The following is a 21994-nucleotide window of genomic DNA, read 5'->3' on the forward strand; positions in this document are numbered from 1 at the left end:
CAAAATATTCATTTCAACTCTCAAAGGGCAAAAAATTCATTCCTTCAAAAGATCTACTTACTACTAATTATAATGAGTACGTAACCCCCCAACATTCTTTTTAATAGAGAAAGAGGTCACATGGGACAAAGAAGAAAAAATGAAATGGAAGAACTTTGCACTTGATCCATTGGAGGAGGAGCAAGCCACGTTCTCTGCAACAAATGTCCATGCTAAAGTTTGGGATTAGAGGTTTGGACATTTCAATCATGCAGCTGTTGTGAATTTGTAAAGAAAGGAATTGACTCAAAGTCTCCCTTGTTTTGAATCTGAAATTCTAGATTGTAGAACTCGCCAACAAAGAAAGTAATCGAGATTTCCATTGAAGCAATTAACTTGGAGAGCTATTAAAGAGTTGCAATTGATACACACTGATGTGGCTAAACCTCACAACACTCCATCTCTTAATAGAAGTAGTTTCAAAACAATGACGAGGGTAAGTCGGAATTTTAGCAATACTGTGCAAAAGAAAGCACTTCCAGCTGTATCAGCTGATGTAATATTTGCTTCAAGTCGTTTTCCCAATACAAAATTGGGACAAATAATTATATTGCGGATGTCAAAGGAGATCTTAAAGTTCTGTCCATGAAGGAGATTGTTGCAAGTAAGACTACATTGTTGTTGGATCAGCAGAATCGCCTCTATTCATGACCTTACTAATAAATTCGAGAAGGGGTTAACTACTGCTGCTAAGTTGTCTGAAGAGGCTAGAATTAGAAAGGCAACACCGCTGGGGAAACATATGTCTGCTTAAAAAAGCTTAGAGACGTGTTGGAATCTTTAAAAGGACGTGTGGTTGGAAGAAACAAGGATGATGTAGAGGAAGTTTCTTAGAGAGAACTTGGAATTTGCAGCAACTGAAACAAGGAGGAGTGTTGAAAATTTGTTTCAGTCACTATAACAAAATAATCTAGCTAATGTATACGTTCAACAGAAATTTATTCTATTTTCCTCTTGCCTTTGTCGTTTTCTTTTTACATCAAATTTTTCTCAAAAATTCCAATAAAAATCATAGAATTATCATTACTTCGAGGAAAAGCAAAATTATTATACGGTTTTAAGTGCACAATTATATACAATATATGCCGACGTACAAATGACATTCCACATTCAACATCTTAATTTGATGATTTTGTGATTATTAAAAAATTTGTGAAACTGAAATTTGCTAGGCAATGCAAATTGGATCACATGTGGTTGGAAATTTCATTGGAAGTAGAGGAGCTGCTTCTATGGGAGTTGAATGTCAACATATAGCAGCTTTCCTTTCAAAAAATTTCTCAAGCCTTCATTATATTTATTTATTTTATTTCTTCCGGTATAATAGTCTAAAAGGGAGAATCTCATATACCATCTTTGGTCTCACAAGCTGTTAAGGGAAAGTGCTTGGTCAACGTTTGTGGATTGGATGAGTTGTACAACTAATTTTTTTTAATGAAGTTGGCATGACAACCTATGTTCACTTTATATTGGCATAACACTATTTATCTTATATGTCACATCAACAAACAATTGAAAAATAAAAAATAAATCAAAATTATAAAAATTTCATAAAAAAAAGTTAGAATACACATAAATTGCCGCAAGCTGATATATTTAAAAATTTAACATTGTCGGGGTTAAATTTAACTTTGAATAAGAATAAGAGTCAAATTGATAAAAAAAATTGTAAATATTAATAATTAAATTTAACATGCGATGAAGAAATTAGGTGAACTTTTTTGGCCAAAAGGAAATGACCGTAATTACGGTATTTAATGGTGAAAGGAGTGCGTGAAGATTAAATTAAAAATGTGACAGATTACTAGTCCTTGGCAATATGAACCAAAACTTTGACCATTTAAATGCTTAGAAAATCAAACAAACACAACTGAGCTTAAAAGGAAAATTGGGTAAACTTCGTGGTCCTTTCTTTTGATGCAGACATAAAATAACATCGGCCCCATGCTTCTCCATCATTTGGTTGATCCAGTGGTAGAGAATATAGCTTTAAAGTCTTTGGAATTATATATTTTAATTCAATGCTTTGCTTGCTTGCTGTCAAGGGAAACTAACAAGGAACGTTGATGAATACAATGATGAAGTTGTAATGGAGGACAAGAAGGCAAACATAATAGCTGCAACAATAATCTTCGGCCTCATCGTATTTATGGTCGTTGCTCGAGTATCATTGAGACTTTCCAAGGCATTTTTCCTCATTGTAGGGGCAGATATTGCAGTAATCCTTGCAGTATTTGTGTGTCTTGTGATTCGAGGACGTTATCATCGCCGAAGGAAACTGTTGGAGAACAAGTTCGTATCGGAAGGTCGAGAGCTTCGAATCGAGTACAGTTTTCTTAGAAAAGTAGCTGGTGTTCCAATAAAGTTTAAACACAAGGATCTTGAAGATGCAACAGATAATTTCAAGGCATTGTTAGGCCAAGGTGCGTCAGCTTCGGTATTCAAAGGCATACTAACCGATGGTACATCGGTCGCGGTGAAACGAATCAATGGTGAAGAGCACGGTGAAAAGGAGTTTAGAGCTGAAGTTGCAGCTATTGCAAGTGTACAACATGTTAACCTTGTGAGACTTATGGGGTATTGTTGTGCTCCTTCGGGACCAAGGTACCTTGTTTATGAATTTATCCCAAATGGTTCATTAGATTATTGGATTTTCCCTAGAAAAGAAAGGGGAAGGGGAGGTTGCTTGTCTTGGGATTTAAGGTATAGAGTTGCTATTGATGTAGCTAAGGCACTTTCATATCTACACCATGATTGTAGGTCAAGGATATTACACCTTGATGTTAAACCAGAAAATATATTGCTTGATGAGAATTATAGAGCAATTGTGGCTGATTTTGGTTTATCAAAGTTAATAGGAAAAGATGAAAGTGGGGTTATTACAACACTAAGAGGGACTAGAGGTTATTTAGCACCAGAATGGCTATTACAACATGGAGTTTCAGAGAAATCTGATATTTACAGCTATGGAATGGTTCTTTTTGAAATGATCGGTGGTCAAAGAAATGTTAGTTTGATTGAAAATGGGATTGACAGATCTCAAAGGAAATGGAATTTCTTTCCTAAAATTCTGAGGAAAAAACTGAAAGAAGGGAAATTAATAGAAGCTATTGATCAAAGACTGGTTGAAGCAGGTGGCGGTGGTGGTGTTGATGAAAGGCAATTGAAAAGACTGGTGTATGTAGCTTTGTGGTGTATACAAGAGAAGGCAAAACTAAGGCCTAACATGGCACAAGTGGTTGAGATGCTTGAAGGACATGTGGTTATAGATGAACCACCTGATACACAAATGATTGTTGTTGATTTGTTATCCATGGATGACGATGATGATGGTGGTGGTGGGGATTGTGATCATCGTCATTACAGGCCAAAAATCACTGTGATGGGATCTGATGTAGATTGCAATCCACCTACCTCAACTTCATCTTCATTTTCAATGTCTGTGCTATCAGGACGGTAGCTTCCCTCTTAGATACTATCATTAGCTTGATTCGGCTTGAGGGGGTTTTTTATTATTATTTTGTTTTTTTAATTGGCAAATATAAATTTGACAAAATAGATTTTTGAAGAGATCCCCGTGTTTGATCTTCTTTCCTCAGCAAAAGGGTGTATGTAAACAATATACTGCCTTTATCCAGGAGCAGGAGGATCATATTCATTTTTATCTTGTTTCTTTGTATTGAAACATGTCTCTGTATACTGCAATTATTTATCATTTTGCTTCTAAGAGATGGATTGTATTTTTGTCTCAACTAAAAAATAGTCAATTATGATAAATTAATCTTTGTAGGTTAGATCAAAAAAACAAACTGACCTTTTATTAAAAATTACATCCTATTCTACTGTTAAAAACTGACCCTGTAAGGTTATTCCATCAGCCACACCAATTTTTAGCAATACAAATGGATGAAAATTTTAACAAAAATGATCAATTTGCTTTTTAATCTAATATATAAACACTAATTTATCTTTATTTTTAATAGAGGGGATAAAATGTGATATGACTTATAATACAAAAGCCTTCATGGTATTTTTACTCCTAACATAACATTTCAAATCTTGATTTTGAAAAAAATATATATTTTTTATAATTGGGCCAATAATCAAATCGATTAAATCACCAATTATTGATTTGATCCAATTTGCGAATTCAATCAATTCAAGGGTGGAAAAATGAGCCTCTGCACTGAGACTGCCTTAGGCTCATGGTGAACTTTCCCTAGAAACTTCCTGATTTTCATGTCAAAACCCAGTTTTTTTGTTGAACATTGAATTTTGACCTTTTGAAAGATAATCTCCGAATAAATGTCTAAAATACTATATTTACTACGTCAAGTCTCTCAAGCTAAGAAGAAACAAACATAAATTATAATAATCAACAAGAATAGCATTGAAAGTTCCATAAATTACATAATAATCAACAAACATAAAGCCATATATTGTGTTGTTTTGAGATGTTTAAGTTCGTGTTGAAAAAAAAAAAAAATGAAGCTCACAATAAATTTATCTGCAAATCCAATTTAAGGTCCATGAGTTCAATGCAACCACTCGTACAAAAGCATTAACAACAAATTATGTTTCAAATGCCAAATTCTTCTTCTCCAAACAAATAACCATGGGTAAAAAATGAACGACACCAAAAATGGAGAAATAATTACATACGTCGAAACAAAACGGCATGCATTCATGGTCTTAACAACTAACAAGAACATCTGCTTCCAATTTGGTGAAGGCTGTCTCGCAATCACGATTGAGCTTCTTTGATGAAAGCTATATCGGAATTTCCGTCTTTTGGTGAGAGCAAGTGCTTCTCTTGGTCCGTATCATCAATTTCTGTTGAATCGCCAGGGGTAGCGGTTGAGAGAGATTCAGTTCCATCTTCTGGAAGCAAGCAGCAGCCAAAAGAATGCAGACGAATGTTCAATATTAGTGGAGTTTCTCAAGGGGAATGAAAGACAGGTTCTACTTTTCAAAAACAATACAGGAGAATACAGATGCGTACCTATTTCGTGGTATTCAGGTAACTCTTTTACTTTAGTTACTTGAAGGCTTTCAGGAAGCAAACAGCTGCATAAAGAGCCTACATTTTTGACAAAACAATAAAATTAACGATTTTCGATGTGTTTCTTTCGTTTCATGACCATGCCAGGTATGCATAATATCAATGATGAAAAGTAGACTAAATGATAATCCATGCTTGGCTTCCTCCTAGTGATTGTTTTCGGTTAAAGTACCAGGGAGGTCCTTGTATTATAGGGATTGGATCAAATCAGTCCCTCTATCATTAAACGGATCAATTTAGTCTTTATACTATTAAAAAGAATCAAATATCCAAATTGTAACAAGGTTAACATTTACTGTATAAAAAATTATCTTGAAAATTATTCTTTTAAATTGCGGTTCAATTCCAAACAAGAGATTTCATTTATAGAACAATAAAAACTTTAAAAATATTAACTCTATTAAAAAGTAAATGATAATTTTTTTTTAAACAATAAATGTTAACTCTATTACAATTTGGCCTTATTTGATTTCTTTTAATAGTAAAGGGACTAAATTGATCCATTTAATATAGGGACTAATTTGATCAAGTCCCTATAATACAAGGACCTCACAAGTACATTCACCGATTGTTTTCCCTCCAATGGAGGGTCAAGGACTAGTGTCGACTACCAAACATAAGCAGCTACAAACATAGCCAATTTTTTAGGTTCCACCAAGAAAAGATCTAAAAGCTACAGCACGATTTGAGGAAGAGCAAGGCATTGCTATCATCCAACGTCACAGACAATTCTTGAAAAGAAAGATAAAGTAAGGCAAAGACATATAGTGTGTGTATACAAAATGTGTGTCCATATACAGAATCTGATAAACTATCGGAAGGATCAACGTACCTAGTCGAGCCATCCGGTTCACCCACCCAGGGATATGTCTGCCTATCAATCTCTGTGCCATGTCATCTGTAAAATGGTTACAGTTCTTGGAGATTAGGTGGTAGGTATCTCCATGATACTCGGAAGCTACATTCTCGATAAATTCTCTGAATTCAGAATAAGGCATGTTTATGCGCCCCAACAAGATGGAAGATCGATAGATAAAACCAGGGCAGCTCTTTGGTTCCACTTCAAAAACTCCACTAACAGGAAAATCATGGGCCCCAAACCCATACTCTTTCCCATGAACTGTTCATAAATATTGAGATAGATAGATAATTCAGTTTCCTAGATTAAAAAAGATAATCAACATATGAACTAAAATAGATGTCATATACCAAAAAAAAAATTGTTTTCCATCTCTCGTTTTTAGTCAAAACAGCTTAATTCCGAATTCAAACGACTAAATGAACATGGTGAATTTAGCAATAAGCTGTCTCAAGTCCTTAACCATATATATCTTCATTTAATCTGAAATATTTTAGGACCGAAAAGCAAAGATGTTATTAAATTCATATAACATATTAAACTCTGATTAACAATTTTTAACATACAAATTTGAAAAACTTCCACCCCAAATTGCCTTTTTTTTCCAGCTCATTATAAGCGTGACCAATGTTGCAAATACACCAACAAAAAGTAATAGAAAACTGGATACGAATTCATTTGTTAATCCAAAGATTCAAGTAAGCTTCAAAAGATCTCCATAAAATTATTATATTCCGACTAAAGAAAAACCCAAATAAATATTTGTTCCTAAGCTACATATTGGAGATAATAACATATAAAAACCCTTTAAAATAATTCAGCAAACCCATATCTATTTTCTATGAAGAGAAACCAAATTCACCATTTTCAAGCTATAAGGAGCTAAACTAACCAATACCCACATCTTAAAAAGATACGATTTAAAGAAATTCCATACCAAAAAGAAAATGAAAGGATTAAAGAAAAGAGGGAACGAACCTTCAATACCGGAGTGGAAAATCCCGAAACCAACCCAATAAGAGTAATTATTGAGAGGAGTGAGATCATAAACATTCACAATCACATCAGTTTCATTGTAGTTACTCACATTTTGATCCTCGGAGCTGGAATTTGAGACTTTCGCTGTCCCCATTCTTATTTTTTTCCCCTTTTTGATGAACACAGAGAGGGGGGGGAATGGTTTGGCAAAGAAAAGATTTCCGGAAATCGTAAAGAAATCTTTTCCTTGTTTAACACAGCGAAAGTCTCAAAAGATAGAGAGGAATCTGTTGAAAGCTGATGTAATTTTTTTCTGGAGGAAGGAGGAGAGTGGAAAAAGAAGAAATGAAAGGGAAAAAAATAAAGTAAAGGGCAAGCATGGCAAAGGAGAAAGTTAGCTATGATTGTCTACAGCTTTACGGGATGTTAAAAAAAACTTTATTTTGTATTCTAATGCTCTCTGTAACTGAACAAAATTTTTATACAGAATTGTGTTAATTATTTCAAACAGACTTGATTGGATGATATATTTGGGAGGGGCTTATGTTTCTTGGGAATTATTAATTAATCAAAATTTTATAATCTTAATTAGGTTAGAGATAGGTGACTTTGAGTAATTTCAACAAAAAGAGGATTTTATTTTAAAATTAAATTGAATCACATGAGAGGCGATTGGCGAAGAAGTCCTACCTAATATTCCCTTTGAAACGAGAATTTAGGTTAGAATGCTTCGAGGAAAATAATACTAATTTTAATTTCAAATTTTGTTGGATTCATTTCGTATTACGCATTTTAATTTGAATTTAAGATGATTATATATGATTTTCAGATTTGGATCAAAATAGCTAAAACAGAACAAAATCATGATGCAGCATAATACCATTTCTCTTTATATCATTTTATAACAAGGGTAAGCATCGTATCACCTTTGTTAGGTTAAGAGTAAACAATCCTTAATGGGTAACAAAAGGATTTTTCTTATTCAACGACATAACCGAGCAACCTGAGATGCATACAAATAAAAAGGGCAAATCAAAGTTGCCTGGTTTATCTAAATAATCAATTAATGGACCATGTTTTACAAAGGAAAAATAAAAGAATAATGATAATAATAAAATGATTATGGACCAAGTACGCATTCATGGTTGCCACTCCTTTCGACACAAACTAGTAGATAACCATCAGAGAAAATGGCCGCTACCGGGTTTGGCTCGTCAAAATACAAAAGCTGCTAACAGTGAATGCAATATAGCCCAATAGATCATAATGGCAAGCCGTAAGGCAGGTTGTCGCATGAGTGCCCGATCACAAGAAACCCTGGCAGATTACATAAACATAACATGGTTAGATAAAAGGGGCTACTTTTGGTGTGTAAATGAATAAATAAATCTCAGCTCAGTTACTTTGTTTTGTTCTTCAAATCAACAAAAACAGAAAAATAACACTTACCATAAGCCATCTATCATGTCAGATACTGGTCTTGTAAACCTTGGAACAATTCTTGATGTGGTAAGTGATTTGAAACCATGAACTGCAGAAACATTGAAATTAAAATGTAAGAACTAAAGGATGTATGCTTCTAAATAAAAAGTTATAACTTCACTTGAAGCAGAAAAAGATGTGAACAGAAAAAGAGTAGAGTACCTTTATCTTCATCTTCATCTTCTAACCTAGTATTACTAACATCATCTGAATCTATATGAATAGCAACTTGATCATTATTGACTTTACGCAAACTACGAACTTGGGAAGCCGTGGAGGTCCCTGGTACAGCCCACTTGTTTATCTACAGAAATGTTTAGCAAAATAGATTACTCAATATATGTACCTTCTGCAAGTGACAATGCAAAAGCTAGGACATATTCTTGTGCGCAGATGAGATGAAATGATCAAACTGCCACTTTATAAGCAAAATATATTATCATATGGATGAACTGCCAGTATATCTGCAATAAAGATTCAGCTTCTTTAGTTCTATTCATGCATCTATGAATGTCTAGTGCACCAAGCCAAGACTTCTCCCTTATAGAATGAAATAAGGAAAAAGAAGTTGTATTCTCGCATCAGAGTTTTGCCTCTCACTGGCTTTGTAAGAGGTCCTAATGCCCCATCTGCTGTTAAAGGGAATTGCAAACACAAAATAACTTACCACAGGTTCAACTTGCACAATTTCAGAGTTTGCACTAGCTGCATGATCCACATCTCCTGCACCTTCAAGCAAATTTAATAGGGATTCTTTCTCTTGCAAAGTCTTCTTGAGGGTTTCCTCCATGCGTGTTAGCTCCTCCACTTTAGTCCGTTCTGCTTGCAACAATTCATCCCTACTTTGTGCAGCCACACGTAGGTCCTCAAGTTCAGATGTAATAGAGCTAAGCTTTTTCTGTATTATTTCCTTGTATTCAGGCACCTGAATGTCCTTCATATCAAAATGCAGATGGGGTAACCCAACACAAGAAACAATTCCCTCAAACCAAGTCAAAAACTCATGTATCTCATTTGATTCTCTTTTAGAGCTCATTTGTGATGCAGCAAGAAGATCATCGGTGCATCTGGTGACCTCTTGTCTTAAGAAGGAAATCTCAGCATCCCGATCTTGTAGTTCTGATTGAAGCTGTTCAATCTTGGTAAGAAGACTTTGCGATAGATCACGAAGCTCATCAAACTTGCTCACAGTGATGGAAAGCTTTTTCACAACCTTCCCTTGAGAAGCCTCAAGGTTCTCTAAATCTATGTTCTTCTGTTGCAGGACTTTTTCTAGTTCCTCGTTCTTTTTTGTCAACTCTTCCATTTGGACCTCCTCCTCATCAAGTGCTTGCATAAGGGCCTCGATTTCTGTCAGCAAATAGCATTCACAAATAAGGATCCCAACTCTAATACACACAAACACAACTATATGTAAAACAAAGTAGGATTCAACCAATACACATACCTTGGTCTTTGGATGATAACACATCTGTCAGTGATTTGACTCTATCATGCAATTCCACTGAGTTGGCTTGCACATCCTGCAGTTCTTTTACTCTCTGCTGCAATGACTTATTTTCTTCCTTCACCACTTCCAGTTCTTTTTCCAAATCATGCACCAGTGTTCTTGACAATTGAAGATCTCGTGAGTAATTCATGGCAGCAGCTTCAGCTAACTTAGTTTGACCAACAAGCTCCGCGCATATCTGATCTTTTTGGATGTCCTTCTCCTGAAGCTCTTTCCGTAAATTTTCTACAGTAATTTTCATCTCCCTTTGGCTTCCTTCAGCAATTTGATATTGCATGCTCAAAAAATCTTTCATTGTTGATAAAAGTTTATCAGCCATAGTCTTGATTTGTTCCTCAGACAAAACTCTGTTTTGTCCGCCAAGTGCAAGTGCTCCAGCTAATTCCAGATCTGCAGTAGTTGAACTATTTCCTAACAGCTCGGCTTTTCCATTTTCAATTTCCAAGACCAAATTAGCACAAGCTTCATAAAGCAAGCCAACATTCCTTCTCAAGACAACCATCTCCATGTCTTTCTCTTTCCCAATTGATTCTAAATGCATAATATTCCTCCTCATAGCTTCAAAAGATTCTTTCTGAGAATTTCTCTCTCCATGCAAGATTCCCACTAAATTCCATAGACTGTAACCTTGTTCATGTAATGATTTTGAGCACCCAATGAACTTTTCTTTGAGTGCAGTAATTTCAGTTGTCAAATCCTGCAGGTGATGCCAGATTGAACTGCAAACTTCAACTATAGCATTGTCATCCACAGGTTCCTGTATATTGGCAATTGATGAAGTATCTGTGGATTGAAAGTTCACCTGAAGAGGAAACCAAGAAACAATTAGAATAACAATCCATTCATAGAGAATACCCCAAGAAACAGACGAGGTTTTCAGGGTTTTTCCTTTTGGCCAATCAAAAGTTTTTGCTCAATATAGATGACTTGCATGCAACTCAAAGAAATAAAATATATTTATGGTGGCAATACAGCAAGCATAATTATCAACTAGTTGCAAAAGGAAAATACAAAAGAAAATATGAAAGGCAAACCACTAGATTTACCAAAAAAAGAAAAAGCAGCCAATGCACAAACAAAAGACAGGCCATGAAAAACATTACCTTGTCCTCTAAATCACTGGAGATACTGTATGGCAAGCCAGCCACATCTTGGGCATCATCCCCTTCCAAGCACGACTTAATGTTAACCTCCAAATTTTGCAAAAATTCCAAGTCCTTCATAAAAGTACTGCAAAGTAGATTTTGAATATCATTGAAGCCCTTTGTGACTTCATTCACACAGGATTGTAGCATCATTAATTCAGAATACTGTTTTCTTTTTCCTTCAGAGTGAACTGTAGATAACTCTTCAAGCCGTGAAAGAACTTCAAGTTTTGCAGCCTCTGCAACCTCCCTATCCTTCATGACTTCTGTAAGCTCAACCGAAATTTTGGCTAGATCTTCCTGAAGACCATCATTTCTCTCTTGAACTTCATTCAACTCTGCAAGCAGTAGCTCTGCAGCTCTCTTGGACTTCTGCGACTCTTGTTTAGAAGATGACACAGATGCATGCAAATCATGGCACACTTTCCCAATTTGTCCCAACTTCTCCACTGGATCAAAGGTGTCAATTTCAACACCAGCATCAATGTCAGCTATTGCATTTAATATCCCATTTAAAGTATGTCTTTTCTCCTCCAACATGCGTTCGGTTTCTGTCAAATGATTCCTCAAGAACAAATTGTCAGCTTCTAAGGCTTCTACTCTTTTGGGGTAAGTGGAGAAGTCCCTCATCTTTAGTTCATAATCAGCCAGAGCATTTTCCTGGTTGCTAAGCTCAGATTTCAAGCGCCCCAGCTCAGCATTCATCTCTTCAATTGTTTTCTTCAGACCGTCCCGTTGTTGCACCAAAGATTTCCCTTTTCTAACAGCAACATTTAACTTTTCTCTCACAGAAGCTGACTTCTGCTCTTCTTGATTAAGTAGCCCTTGCAACTCCTCCCCTTTCCTTTCAAGTGCTTGAACTTCATGAAGCAAAGATTGATGCTTTCCGAAGTATTCATCTCTTTCCTCCTTCACTTGCATCAAGTCATGCTGCACTTCCTCCAGTTCTTTTTTCAAAGAAGCTACATCCTCCTGGCCAGTTAGAGCATCTCTGCTTTCAGCTTGATCAAGGGTTGGATCACATAGCTTGGTCTGGTTGATTTCAATATCCACAGGTTCAGGATTCACAGACTTGAGATTAGTGTAATTCTCTATAAGCTTCTTCAGTAATCCTTCTAAGGATGCAGTACTACTGCCACCAGAACCCAAATCTTTTGCTTCAGGATCCTCTAACACATCACAAACCAAGTACTGCAATCTCCTTATTTCACCCTCCATCTTGAGAAGATTCTCCTCCTCTTCCTCAATCCTCTTATCCAATTCTTCCTTCAAACCACTAACTTTAATCTGAAGTTTTTCATTCTCAACTTCAAATTGAGTTGCCTTTGCTGCAAGGTTATGATTATCAGATGTCAAAGCATCCAATCTTTCAGAAAGGTGCTCCCTCTCAAGGGCAACTGATTGAAGGTCTGACTCAAGATTTGATATTCTCTTTTCAGACTCTTCCAAATCAGCAGCTACTGACCCAAAATAATTTTGAAGGTCATCAATCTTCTTCTGCAAAGAATTTTTATCATGATTAGCCTCTGAAAGTGCCCCACCTAGCCATTCAATCTTTTCCTCGGGTTCCATGGACCGCATCTGTGAAGGCATATCAATTCTGCCCAAAAGTTCCTCCCATCTTTGCACCAAGTGGTTTCTTTCCATCAAGGACTGTTCCAGCATTTCATTTTGTTCTGCCAACCCATAAAACTTGCTCTCAAGGTCCTCATATTTTCTTCTCCAGTCATCCCCTGAAGATAAGGTTGGTTGTGCATCTTCTTTCCAGGTATCAACAGTGACAAAACCCGCATCAGAGTACGAGCCTACAACAGAACTTTTCTGCTCCCAATCTGGGGCAGGCAAAGAATTATCAGTGGTGGACCTTGCTAACCAATCAACCTTTTCAATGATATCTCTAGAATGGAAATGCTCAGGCAGGTCTAAGTCTTCTAAAATCTCTTCAATTCTCTGCAGTACAGAGTCTTTGAGAAGAAATGATTCTCTTAATGCAGTAGCTGAATTGCGAATGTATGAAAGTTCAGATTCCAAAGCTTCCACACGCTCACCTGCCTCCGAGTAAGTCTTCAGTTTTATTTCTAACTCCTGAAGCTGGGCATCTTTTACCTGTAATTCCTGTGAGAGTCTCTCTAGTTCAGCAGATGTCTCTGCAAGTGACTGCTTAAGACCGTCACGCTGCACCACCAAACCTTTCCCCTTTGCCACAGCAATGCTAAGCTTCTCCCTAACAGAAGATACCCGCTGTTCTGACTGTTCAATTTCGCTTACTTTTTTCAGTAACTCAGAATGTGCAGTCTGAAGGGCTTCTTCTTTCTGGCGCAAACTTTCTTTCAGAGTGAGGATTTCAAATTCCTGCTGAAGTCTCAAGGCATCTAACTGATGTATCTTTTCCTCTACTTCTGTCAACCCAATCATCTTAGATCCAAGATCCTCTCCACGATTACTCACCTGTTGATCAATGTCTTTGTATTTCTTGACAAGCAAACAAACTAACAATTCAAGGTGGGAACCAGGAGTTCTATCTGAGTCAGTCTCAGAGTCGTCCAGTTTTACAACATTCTCAACCTGTTCAATAAGCTTTTGAATGGCATTAGAATGAAGGCATTCTCTGCTCATTTCCACAACGTCTCTTGTCCTATTCATCATTTCTAAATTCAGCTGGTCATTAACAGACTGGAGCTGGAGCCTTTCACCCAAAACATTCTCCAGTTGTTCAATGAAGATCTTATACTTGCTGTAGTCTAAGGGATCAGCCAGCTTCTCAACTTGCGTATTCATTTCAGGCTCACCCACCAAAACGCATGAATCAATCACAAGTTTCTTCAGATCATTGTACAATTCATGTAGCATCCCTACCATGAATTCATTATTCCTATGCAAATCATTATACTTCTCATCTACTTCTTTGTATGAATTCAATATTGCATCATGACCCGCATGAGCAATTTCTAGTTGCTCTTGTAGCTCTCGGATATTGTTAATGGCAGAATCAACAGAAGTAGCAAGCTGGCTATTCAGATCTGAGATATCACTGCTGTTATCTGAGAAGCTGAAGTTGGAAACTTGTCCAACAGACAAATCGAGTCTCCTGACTGTCTCCACAATCTGAGTAACCATAGATCTCGATTCTAGTTCAGGCATCAAAGCCCTCTCAGCTGCTTCCTTCTGTGAATTTTTGAACTGTTGATTTAAAGCAGAAGTAGTATCATCTGACCTTTGCTTTAAATCAGAGAATTGACTCTGCATTTCAGTAAGTTTCAACAGATACTCACTCAACTTCTTGCCAAGCTCAGCATTTTCCGAACTGAGGCTACTTTCTTGCTGCTTTAGAGCTTCATGGAGAACCTTAAGTTCATTGTACTTAGCTTCAATGCCATAAGCATGTTGCTTAGAAGCTTCATACAGAACCCCCAGTTCAATGTTGGATGCGTGGAGAATATCGCTGTATTCCTTCAAAGTTTCATGTAGAACCCTGTGCTCTTGAAATGTGAAACTAGCAGATTTTCTACAATCCCTCTCTCCTCTACAAAGAAAACTGGCATCATCAGCATCTTGACCCAAGAGCTTAAGCACAGCTCTTAAATTTTCTGTTACGTCTTTAGTTGAATTAAACAGGTCTCCCAGTAACTGATATTCAGGCAAATCTCTCCTCTCAACCTCAGGTTCATCATGATGCACCTGCCGTTCAGAGGCTTTAGTTAGATTTGATACTCCTGGTGCAGCTGATTTACTGATGGAGTGCTGTAATGAGACTGAATGAGAGTGCATCTGTTCAATTGTCATTTCAAGGTTTTGCAATATTCTCTCAGCCTCCTTCAAGTGTCCCTTCAGGACTAGAAAACCAGAAGAATCATCAAACACTTCCTGTTCAAGCAGCACAAGTGATGACCCACCAACATCATTAGGTCCAGGTTTCTCCAATACCACAGTAGATTCGTCAGGATCCTGCTTCAAAGGTATAAGGCAGGAAGGTTCATAGTTGGCAGCATTTTCAAGGACCTCCCTACTCACACCCAGACCTTTTACTTGACTCCCGCCTTCAATATTCTGGTTTCCCCTACTATCAGTTTCCACTAACTTGGCCTTATGCACATCCAAACTGGCATTGAGAAAACTATTTTCCTCCATTAGCTTCTCTAGGCGTACTGTTAATACTTTTAGTTCAGCCTCAAGTTGCATCTGTTCCCCATTCTGTCTAGTTAACTGCTCTTGAAGAACAAGGAGCTCAGAAGCAAGGCTCTCATTCTCATGGATGAAATAATCCTTGTCCTCCTCAAGCTTCTTTCTCTCCTCTGTAACAAAAGCAAGTTCACCATTCAATTTGGATTTTTCAAGTTGTAAAGAAGCCAACAAATCTTTACACTCTTCCAAATCAAGAGCAGCTTTCTCTTTCCCTTGTGCAAGCAACTCCTCTTCTTCAAGCTTTATTCTTTCTTCCGACATTATAGCAAGATTGATTATGTTAGCATGTTCCACCTGTAAAGTTGAAATCAAGCTCTTGCAATCAGCTAATTCTGTCCGTAGCTTCTCATTTTCCTGAAGGGACAACATTTTCTCATCCACAAGTACCTTTCTCTCCTCTGTCAGCGAAGCAAGATTCATGTTTAACTGCTCACTCTCCACCTGGGAAGTTATCACCAAGTCCTTGTATCTAGCTAACTCCAGTAACAGTTTTTCATTCTCAAGGAGAGAAGATTCCTTTTCCTGTGCAAGTGTGCTTCTCTCATCAGTCAGAGAATCAACAGTCCTATTCAAGTTCACATTATCTGCCTGTAAAGTGGCCACCTGATTCTTGTACTCAGACAATTCAGAAAAAAGGCTTGTTAAATCCTCTTGTGACCTTACCAGGCTGCTCTGCAACTCATTTGCTCTAGAAGAAAATTCCTCAATTTGCAACAAAGCAGTATTAAGTTCGTTCTGCAACTCCTCCCTTCCACTTCCAGAAATCTGGAGTTCAGACCTACATTGTGCTAGCTCTTCTCCAAGGCAGGCATTCGTCTCATGAACCTTGTTGATGGAAGAATGAAGAAGAGATATTTCATCAAGAAGCTGATGACAACGCCGTTCAGATTCCATATGCAGATCTGACAGCTCAGAAAGCTTTAAGTAAAATATATCTTTTGAAAAACTTGTGAGATACAACTCCTCTTTTAATTTCTCGAATATATCTGGATGGTAGGAAGGTGATAGATTATCGGTCCCAATTATTTCAAGGGAAACCGATTCGTGAGAGTTCAGCAAAAGACTATATTCATCTTCATCAAGACTTCTTATCGCCTCTACTAGCTGAGAGAGTTTGACTGGAGTACCACCTCTGGCAAGAGACAGAATCAGATTTGATGAAATCAATCCTGTCATCTGAAGAGATCTTTCATGACCTAGATCTTCAGACACAAAGGAGACCTCTGGTAAGTATTGTTGATTTCCTTCTAAACTCTTGCCCTCACCGTAATCAGAAAATGAAGGACACATTTCTTGTTCTTCTTTGACAGGTGAATAAGGTATTACATCTGGGGCCTGTTCATTTGTCAATTGAGAACTAGCAGCCAAACTTCCATCTGCCCAGGAACTGCTAGATGCCCCAGTAGATACAATGCTAGCATCTCTGCTAATGGCCTCCTCTGTCTCATTGGATGCCCCCTCCATGCTAGTTATTCCTGGAGTAGCCCCTTCAAGAGGTTCATCACATTCACCATGCTCAGACAAAGTAAGCCTACCATCAAATTCAAACTTTGTTTCACCACCTCTATCAAGCTGGTTCATCCCCAAACCATCAGTTTCCTGCATTGCACCTACCCAGCAACAAATGAGAACTTAATTATACATCAAATACATACATAACTAATCCTAATTTTGCCCAATGCAATCCCCTAACAAAGAGAATTAGAGGGAAAGAAAACTAAAATCAAGAGGAGGAGAGCACAACCTACATCTGTTATCCGATCTCCCCTTGCTTGAGACAAGTAGTTATCAGGCAAATCATCTGCTGAAAGCAGTGAATTTTGCCCCATTTCCTTGTTGACCACTGTCCCCTCTTTGGTATCAACTGAAGCAGAAGGATGTAGCACATTATAATGCTTTATTTCCCCCTTCAAAACTGGGATATCTGTGCTTGAGGAACGTATTTCTGTGCTCGTCATACTATCAACAGTCTGAGTACTTTGCTCTCCATTTGGGACTGAAAAATCAACAAGTGTGACCACCTCAGCAGGTAATCCATCATTATGGGCTGCTAGAGTCTCGATGTTACCTGTCTCCTCAGACACAATAGACTCTACTGGTGAAACAAATGCTGCAGTATCGAGCCCAGAAGGCAATGAACTCTTCTCAGCAGACTGTGACACTGTTGAGTCACCAGCTGTGGTTTCCCCTTCAGAAACCTGCAGCAAGGCTGTTTGTTTGGCAACCAGGTTTGTTGAATCACTATCAGATCCATGCTGCTCAGGTTTTTTAGATTTTTTAGAAGATTTTCCTTTACTGCTACTTCCTTTACCATCCTTTTTCTGACGAAATTGTTGAAGCTGACAAAAGATGGCGTACAATTAAGTGCTAATCAATCCTATTACCTAAAAAATGAGCTCAGACATTTCTTATAAGGGAAACATAAATAATAATAATTAAAATTTTACTTCAGTGAAGTGAAGGAAATTAAAACGGCTAAAGTTCAATCTTCTACTTAAGGTTCAGAATTCCTAGACATATTTGATTCTTCAACAAAAGAAGTAAATATGGTACTGAAGAACATCAGAAATCAGTAACGACATAAGAAACACCATATTGGTAAACGATAAGCAGGCATTAAAAAACTACAGGCCTCAAAGAAAAAAAATTTGTTGAAAACAACAACCAGAGCATGCTGGGAAGAAAAGAGGCAACTGGCCAAACTACCCCTAATCAAATATGAAAAGAGTAAAATAAAAGGGAAACCTTTTTCCGTCCGGCAGTGAGCAGATCAGTACGGTTCTTATTCTTCTCCATCCGATCCGCTCCAATTTTGCCCCCCACTCTGATCCTTTTAGAAATCAAAACCGAGTCTCAACCACCATCAGGATCTTCCCATTAACCACGTCCACAACAAACAAACAAACACAAATTAATAACAATAGAAAAATAAATATATATATGAAACCAACAGCTGCAGTGTCAAAACCATGTGTCAATTGAAGATTCGAATAACTTAAATTGCTTTTCGTTTTCAAACAATTTTCTCCTGGCTCAATAAGGTTCCAATCCTAATACCGTAAAAGATTACAGAAAAGCGAATTCGATTGACGATGAAAAAAGGAAATGGAGAAAAGATTGCGATATTGAAATACCTGGAAATGGCGAGATCTGGTTGATAAAATGTGGCGCCGTGAAGGAGGGTGGATATTGCTATTTAGTATTGGCGAGGGTGCATTTGTGTAGCGTACGTATGGTTTGTTGGTGTTGGTTTTTTGATTATCACTTGGATCTAACGCAAACTTCTCAAAATCCTGTGCTGGTGAAATGTCTAATTCCGCAAATTTTCACATGTTTTTGTATTTTGGATTTGGAGTGGAAACCAATGGCGACAAGGATTAATTTACGCTCCATTTTTTTCATGTGGGCCGATGGTACTGCTCCATTTTTTTCATGTGGGCCGGTGGTACTGCTCGATTTCAGTGTTCTGTAGAGACATCCAATTTTGAGCATAATGGGTAAATTTCAATTCCAAACTCTCTACTTTGATTTGAAGAATGGTTAAATTTCAATTTGGTCCCTACATTTTGCTCAAATTTTAGATTTAATTCATATACTTTAATTTTGACATAATTTGATACCTCAATTTTTATAATGTCATTAGTTAGTCTAAATACTTTATTCTAATTAAAATGATTAAGTGAATTTTTAAGAAGTGCTAGTGCCGTTAAAATTCTTTATTAAATTCAAGTTCATTACAATGTTATTTTTTGTTACATGGATATCAACTGAATATTTTATTATTTCAAAATTTCACACCAACAAACTTAATAAAAGAATTTTAACAATATTAACAAATTGACCTAAATTTTTAAATTCAAAAGCGAATGACTAAATTCCTGAAAAATAAAAATATGGAAATTAAATTCAAAATATATGAAGACTACAAGAACTTTGTGTAACACCTCTCACTCGAGTTAAACCAATAACTCGAGTAATAGGTGTCACTGCAGTTAGTGTAAAAATAACGATGGCAGTAAAATTAAATACTGTAGTAATATTGTAGCATGAGACAAAAAATAAGATAAACGCACCCCATCGCCCATCCAAAAGGATACTTAGTCACCGAGTTACTAAATTGAAATAAAAACCTAATATGCAAATTGTTGTAACTTAACTAAAACATGATAAGTGGTATACATAAGTCGGGTCATATGTCCTTTAAAACCATTTATACAGTACAATATTATATAAATATGTTAATGTTCGAAACATAAGTAAAAATTTATTCTCTTGGAGTGTCATTACGTTGAAGAGTGGTGCACCCTAAGGTTTTGCCTGTTGGCTTCGAAGAGGACCTAGTGCTTGAATAAGCAAAATTATGCTTGCTCATTCGCTTTGTGCATAAGCAAACTTGAATCAAGGAAAGGAGGCTAAAAATCGTTTTTGAAAAAATTTGCCTTTTTTGATTCGACTCAATTGAATAAAAGAGGTCTAAACTCAATTTAAGAATAAGCTACCATAACACTTAAAGCAATTTGTATTCATTCGAGATCAAGCTTAGTTAACTCTTGGACCGAAACTCAATTGGATATAAGAATCAAGAGGGTTTTCTTTTGTAATGAGGAATTTTTTAGAGATTGTACTCTTTTTGAAACTATCAATAAAATTTGTCTTTCAAATTTTTAAGTCTTATTTAACTCCAATTTTATATGTACAGTATCCCCTAAGATATAAAGGTTGGTATTATACTTGCCTACATTATTTCTATATCTTAAAGGACACAGGTTTTAGTCCCATTATATGTAATGCTTTTAAAGAGTTATTGTTTTGCTTGTTCAAGCATCAACATGCACACCTAGACTCTCCTAGGAGGTGGGAAACAAAATCTTGAGTGTGTTGCTTACAACATCCAAAATAAATGATACTTTAACAAAATCCAACTTATGTTTATTTTATCTTTCTATTTCATTTGGTTAAATTATGCAGAGGAAAGTAAATAACTTAATATAATGATTTTTCCCTAAAAATTAGTGGTATAAAAATCACATTTCACATCTTAAAATGAAGCATTACTTTTTCTTTTCTCCAACTTATTTTTGGAATTGAGGTAAACCAAACCTTTCCTTTGTTTGAGTTTATCCAAATATAGGAGAAATTGTTGTATAAGTCCTTCTCACCACCCTCCATGAAATTTATGTATGTTGGTAAAATTATCCTCATAGCATAACATCGCCCTCCATGATGGAGTCTGTAGTTTGCTTACCACAACTGCAAAAACCAACACACCTCATAGACCCCTTAAGTATGTTATAAGTCTATTTGTTCATAGGTCAGGTTTAAAAAAAATTTTCAATCCGTTCAAAAAAATTGCTTTACTGTTTTAAAAAAATAAAATATTTAAATATATTTTTATATTTATTTTTTTATTATTTTCATAATTAAATTTAAATTTAAAAAGATTTTTATTATTTAAACTTTATTTGAACCAAATTAAATCAATCCAAATATCTATGAATAATTTTATATTTGTTTCTTTCTCTTGTCTGAACCAAGTCATGAATCTCATATTTTTTTTTCCTAAAGAAGTTGGAAAGAAGTTGTTAATAATTGATTACCGAGAGAAATGGGTAAAAGAAATTTACCCCCGAGATTTAATAATTGGTCCATTCTTAACCTAGATAAAGTCCATCATGTTGCGATAGAAATAAACAAAAACAAATAAGTTTTAGCTAATGTAATAAAGATACCAATTATCGTTTTTAAATCTGAACTAAGTGAATTACTCGATTCATGAACCGATTTAATTGTATAAGCTTCATCAATCAAAAACACAAAGCACTCGTGGTTCCCACCCATGTTGCGATCCAAATACACAAAGAAACCATCAAAGTTGATAAAAAAACTACTTTGAGTAGCTTTATCCTATATCCAAACTCAAAATTTCTGCTTTCCTCGTTTATTTTAGGAAGAATTATATTAATAGTTACGTCTAAAATTGTTACAAAATAATTATTTAGGGTCCGTTTGTTTACATGTAAAAGGTTTTATGGAAAATATTATCTGCATTTTCCTGTGTTTGTTTCACAGAAAACAACTTGATCAACGGAAAAAGACTTTCGGGTCAACGGAAAATAAGCCTTTTTCCTTGTAAATGACTTACCCTTTTTCCGGAAAAGAGCTCCTCAATAAATAATTTTACTTTTATATAAAAATCAACTTAAATCAAGTTTAATATTATTATATTGATAATAATTTTATTTTATTTTTAAAATATTTAAAATATTAATATAAAATATTATATTTTTAATATTATTAAACATACATATTTAATTATTTATATTTAGTCATATAATAATTTATTTAAAATAATAAAAATAATAAAATTATTATTTTTAATAAATTATTTAATATTTAAATTTTATTTTAATAGTAAATTTTAAAATAATAATTTTAAATAATATTATTCACATATTATTGAAAATATTAATATTAATATTTTAATACTAAATATTTATTACAATTATAAATATATTAATAATAAACATTTTGTAGTATAAATGTTAAAATATGTCATAAGTCTATATACTCTTCACAAATTTGCAATTTAGTTTCGTACTTTTATTTTCAAGAATTTAGTCTCTCTACTTTCAGATTTAAAAATCAAGTCCAATCACGACATTGTTGATTTTTTTGTCAATTTTGTTAAAGTCACATTTTAAATAAAAATACTCAGTTGGTAGTCATGTAACTAAAAA

General features: G+C 35.6%; 3 protein-coding genes across 8 annotated transcripts; 1 reads left to right on the forward strand and 2 right to left on the reverse strand.

Moving 5' to 3' along the window:
• Positions 1-1948: 1948 nt before the first annotated feature.
• LOC105767385 (probable receptor-like protein kinase At5g20050) lies at positions 1949-3768 on the forward strand. The gene has a single exon (XM_012587240.2). The coding sequence runs from the start codon at positions 2129-2131 to the stop codon at positions 3497-3499; it is 1371 nt and encodes a 456-aa protein (XP_012442694.1). The 5' UTR covers positions 1949-2128; the 3' UTR covers positions 3500-3768.
• Positions 3769-4525: 757 nt separating this feature from the next.
• LOC105765732 (deSI-like protein At4g17486) lies at positions 4526-7400 on the reverse strand. Of its 2 annotated transcripts, none has more exons than XM_012586484.2 (4): positions 6939-7400; positions 5934-6221; positions 5042-5119; positions 4526-4917 (listed from the first exon to the last, which is right to left on the reverse strand). In XM_012586484.2, the coding sequence occupies exons 1-4, from the start codon at positions 7090-7092 to the stop codon at positions 4784-4786; spliced, it is 654 nt and encodes a 217-aa protein (XP_012441938.1). In that variant the 5' UTR covers positions 7093-7400; the 3' UTR covers positions 4526-4783. The 2 variants fall into 2 exon arrangements, with proteins under 2 accessions (XP_012441938.1, XP_012440719.1); XM_012585265.2 differs by having other exon boundaries at positions 4526-4920; positions 6939-7388.
• Positions 7401-7891: 491 nt separating this feature from the next.
• On the reverse strand, positions 7892-18591 carry LOC105763020 (trans-Golgi network-localized SYP41-interacting protein 1). Of its 5 annotated transcripts, XM_012582750.2 has the most exons (10): positions 18392-18591; positions 18003-18127; positions 17326-17596; positions 17002-17253; positions 11034-16867; positions 9868-10732; positions 9088-9770; positions 8583-8724; positions 8388-8469; positions 7892-8255 (listed from the first exon to the last, which is right to left on the reverse strand). In XM_012582750.2, the coding sequence occupies exons 2-10, from the start codon at positions 18051-18053 to the stop codon at positions 8153-8155; spliced, it is 8283 nt and encodes a 2760-aa protein (XP_012438204.1). In that variant the 5' UTR covers positions 18054-18127; positions 18392-18591; the 3' UTR covers positions 7892-8152. The 5 variants fall into 5 exon arrangements, with proteins under 5 accessions (XP_012438204.1, XP_012437501.1, XP_012436854.1 ...); XM_012582047.2 differs by having other exon boundaries at positions 11034-16856; positions 17006-17596; XM_012581400.2 differs by having other exon boundaries at positions 17002-17596.
• Between the last annotated feature and the right edge of the window lie 3403 nt (positions 18592-21994).

The sequence above is a fragment of the Gossypium raimondii genome, chromosome 7 (assembly GCF_025698545.1).
Source record: "Gossypium raimondii isolate GPD5lz chromosome 7, ASM2569854v1, whole genome shotgun sequence".
Taxonomy (NCBI): domain Eukaryota; kingdom Viridiplantae; phylum Streptophyta; class Magnoliopsida; order Malvales; family Malvaceae; genus Gossypium; species Gossypium raimondii.

Coding starts and splice junctions, on each gene's coding strand:
- LOC105767385 (XM_012587240.2), top strand. CDS start 2,129: ATGGAGGACAAGAAGGCAAACATAATAGCTGCAACAATAATCTTCGGC.
- LOC105765732 (XM_012585265.2), bottom strand. CDS start 7,092: ATGGGGACAGCGAAAGTCTCAAATTCCAGCTCCGAGGATCAAAATGTG. Junction 5,120..5,933: donor GAACCGGATGGCTCGACTAG/GTACGTTGATCC, acceptor TCAAAAATGTAG/GCTCTTTATGCAGCTGTTTG. Junction 4,921..5,041: donor ACCTGAATACCACGAAATAG/GTACGCATCTGT, acceptor GCTTGCTTCCAG/AAGATGGAACTGAATCTCTC.
- LOC105763020 (XM_012581400.2), bottom strand. CDS start 18,053: ATGGAGAAGAATAAGAACCGTACTGATCTGCTCACTGCCGGACGGAAA. Junction 10,733..11,033: donor CCAGTGATTTAGAGGACAAG/GTAATGTTTTTC, acceptor TTTCCTCTTCAG/GTGAACTTTCAATCCACAGA. Junction 8,256..8,387: donor GACATGATAGATGGCTTATG/GTAAGTGTTATT, acceptor GTAATCTGCCAG/GGTTTCTTGTGATCGGGCAC.